Source organism: Citrus clementina, unplaced genomic scaffold (genome assembly GCF_000493195.1).
Source record: "Citrus clementina cultivar Clemenules unplaced genomic scaffold, Citrus_clementina_v1.0 scaffold_7, whole genome shotgun sequence".
Classification (NCBI taxonomy): Eukaryota; Viridiplantae; Streptophyta; class Magnoliopsida; order Sapindales; family Rutaceae; genus Citrus; species Citrus x clementina.
Window position 1 is genome coordinate 15,854,128 of NW_006262075.1, and position 3,678 is coordinate 15,857,805.

The 3,678-nt window shown below is 38.6% G+C and overlaps 1 protein-coding gene across 1 annotated transcript; it reads right to left on the reverse strand.

Moving 5' to 3' along the window:
• Positions 1-999: 999 nt before the first annotated feature.
• LOC18037870 (exocyst complex component EXO70A1) lies at positions 1,000-3,089 on the reverse strand. The gene has a single exon (XM_006427682.2). The coding sequence runs from the start codon at positions 3,073-3,075 to the stop codon at positions 1,048-1,050; it is 2,028 nt and encodes a 675-aa protein (XP_006427745.1). The 5' UTR covers positions 3,076-3,089; the 3' UTR covers positions 1,000-1,047.
• Positions 3,090-3,678: the final 589 nt, after the last annotated feature.

Consider the following 3,678-nt stretch of genomic DNA (forward strand, 5'->3'; position numbering starts at 1 on the left):
AAAGTAATCTAATTCATTGTTTTACGAAGCTGAGTCCCCTCATTTTGAGACCATTAATGCAATCCTTATAGATACTATCAATACAGTCCAATCAAATTTTGATAATCTGCCATTATCGATAACACTAATCATTTACAAATCCTCACCCAGCTAAACAAAAATAATGCTTTACGTAGCGAACTGGGCCACAGATGTTGTTGCTATTGTTTCCGGCATGATTGCTTGTGTAACGTCGATTGTATGGTTCAATGGGTGTACAAATCTGAAGAAATTTTGGGTTTACTGGCGAATAAAACTGTTCCAAAAACACTCAACCAGGACCCTGGGGCAGATATGGGTCTCAACATGTTTTAGTTGCTTGCAAATAAAAGGTGTTTATGAAGCAAGTGGTGTGGAAAAAACAGAGGTTGTAGGTCATGCTTTTTGAAGACTAATTAAGAATTTTGGGATTTTGATTGTTTACTTCGGGTCGAGGCGTCAATTGAGGGTCATCTAATAATTTAAAATTAGCCATTAGAATCGGTTCGATTCTTTCAACCTGATAGAACAGTTCTGAAAATGCTGCAGGGTTAAGGAACCACTTGGGTGTAAAGATTGGCCCTAAGATGTTGAAAGAGCCTCACTGAAGAGAAATGAGTCTCACTGAAGAGAAATGAACTGAGAGAGATTCAATCTGAACCTAAATGTTGCGAGTTATCAACATTGCTTCTGCAGCATAAGCTCATTTGATATTCATCTTGACGATGAGTTTTTTAATCAGGTGAAGCAATTTTTGGTTGTACTGGTAGATTGTTATGGGTTATCATAGTGGATTCTTTCGCGTGGTACTGCACTAAACATAAATTTTTTGCTGCATGATCCAACCATATGATTCTAGATATTTTCTGTGATTATAGTGATTCAGATTGCACAAAGATGATTGTTAATGTAGACTATTTTTTCATCAGTTTTATAGGGATGGAAATGACATTGAAGTGGTGAGAAGTATTGTCATTAATCACCACTTTAATGCAATTGACCGGGATAAAGTAAGAACAATTTGAAATTTCATGAAGCTGTAAGCATCAAATGAAACTGGTGTGTCACTACATTTTTTATTTTTCCAATGAACTGCAAGTGCCTGGAGCTGCCATTCTTTCTCAGATTTGGTTGAAACAGAGAGCTCAGTATCTTCTCCAAATCATTTGCACTGTATTTCACATATTTACCTCCACTTGCATTTTCTTCAACTAAAACTCCATAATTCTGCAAGTAACTTCTATAAACCGGCAGAAAAGCTTGCACTACAAGTTGGCATATCTTCTCCCTCGAGTTTTTGTCAGTCACAACCCAGCAGGAATGCTTCTTAACCATGTAGTCAAAAGTCTGATAAAAGTCCTTCAGTTTCTTCTTCACCAATTCACGATTACTTGCCTTCCTGCTAGGAGAGGCAATTAGGCCATCCTGCCTCAGGAAAGAGAAAAGCTTTCCCCAACTCTCCCTCACATAAAGCCCTGCATAGTAGTTCTTGTACTGCTCATGAGCTTTAACCCAAGAATCTCCCATCATATCTCCAAGCTTTGTGCCTTTCAGGTTGCAAAAATGGCAATGATTATTCATCACGAAAAGGTAGGACAGTGTGATATCTTGATGGGAATTTGACCATTCATCCAAATTCAATGCAATTTCCTTAATTACGCTATAAATCAGGCGTGTAAGAAGCCCCTCTTCATATTTTGCTTGTTTCCAGCTCTGATGGATCACCAAAACCTGGGTTAATATTGGCCTGTAATTGTCTCCAAGCAGCTGATTACAGTAGTCAGTCACAAAGAGTACAAGCCTTGGAACACTCCCATCTGGAGGAGGAGAAACCTGCCTTTGAAGCTTCACTTGAAGAGGCAGCTCCAAGAAAATCTCACAAGCACCATTAACAACTCTTCTTATGAGATCCCTTATCAGACTTTGGATATCGCCATAGGCTTCTCCTCCAAACAGTCTGTTGAAATCTACTCTCACTTTGTCTAAAGCTGCAAAAATTTCCAACAGCCTCAAGAGTTTGACAGGATCCTTATTACTTTCTGTAACATTCTTTCCGAATTGGAGGAAAGAAAGAATTCCGGATTGGATGGCAATCTTCGCAAAGCAACAATTACAAATATCTAATCCAATCTTATTAAAAACATCACTGCAGAGCTTGCACTCGGGCTCGAAAACATGCTTCACCACCAACTCCAAATGCTTACACCAATTACCTATGAGTCCCTCTATATCTTGCACATCATCAAATTCTTTAGCCGATTTCTCCAGATATTCCAAATCAAGTTTTTGCAAACTTTTCCTGATATTCAAACTCCGGACTTCAGCATATACAGATATACAAATTTCAAGCCGACCGTTAGCTTTTAGTCGGTCTATTATAACCTGCAACTTCTGTATAACAGTTACTGGCATAAGCGATGAACCAATATAAGCTTGCTTTCCAGGAGAGGAAGAGGAAGCCACCAAAGCAAACGGAATGGTGTTTTCTGTCACAAGCCGATTGAATTCACTCTCGAGGTAGTTCAATGCCTCAAATAGAAGCCCTCCATTCAGACGAGCAGACGCCTCATAGGCCAGCAACTCATGCAGAATTCTAAATGACTTTTTGACACTGCAGTTGTACCGATCAGTGACAGCTACATTTCCTTCAAGAGCCTCAGCAATTCCCTCCAACCACTGAATTGCAAGCCTGCAATTATCAGCAAGAAATTTCATTGCTTCCTCAAGCTGTTTCAAGACTACGAGGTAACCAAAAATATCTGAATGCGACTCTGATATGAGTGATTTCTCAAGCTCTTGCACAGAATCAAAGACCTTCAAAACAGCAGCAGCAGGGCCAATGGCACTGTCAATCTGATTCCTTACAACAACAAATGAGCACTTTTGCATAGAAAAGCATCTAAATGCAGCCTCCGAAGACGGCAATCTTTCTTTAATCTCCTCCAATCTTGACCCAGTTTTGCCAAGAGCCAAGGCAACAGCTCTTGATTTGTCTAAGCTACTATTCAATAACTTCCTAGCAGCTAAAAGACTCTCAATGCTGTCCCCTTCAGTCATTGCCGAAATATGAACAGAATCTAGATTCCCCTAACTAAATTCAACTACCACTTGGGCTCTTATATTAGCCTTTCAGTTTCAGTACAGAGTTGGTTTCTTTTGTATCACTCATTTAATTTTCTCCACCAAACGTACCAAATCAGGGAAAACGAAATATAACAACGATATTCAAACCAAACCTCACTTGCAAAACAAACATCACAGAAACCAAACAAACAAACAAACCACCATCTCAAAAAGATTTCTTGAAACCCACTTAGGGATTCTATAGCAGTACACCTGTATGGTGTAGTTGTAGGGGAGAAAAACTCTAGAGATCTTGCTTGTGAAAGCAGTACAATGAATCAGTTTCCTGTTGCCTATAGATAATAAATTTTACTGCATATGATTGGGACTAAACCTCCTTAATTCAGTTTCCGTCCAAGTCTCATAAAATCATTGAATTGATTAAGACTCTTTCAATGGCTTTATCATTTATACAAGGGAAAATGAATAGTCCTCCCTCTTATTTGAAAAAATTAATAATTCTTTTCTTTTGTTTTAAAACAGCATGATACACAATTTTTAGTGGCATTCCACCTTTTGTAATAGAAAAATCCGACA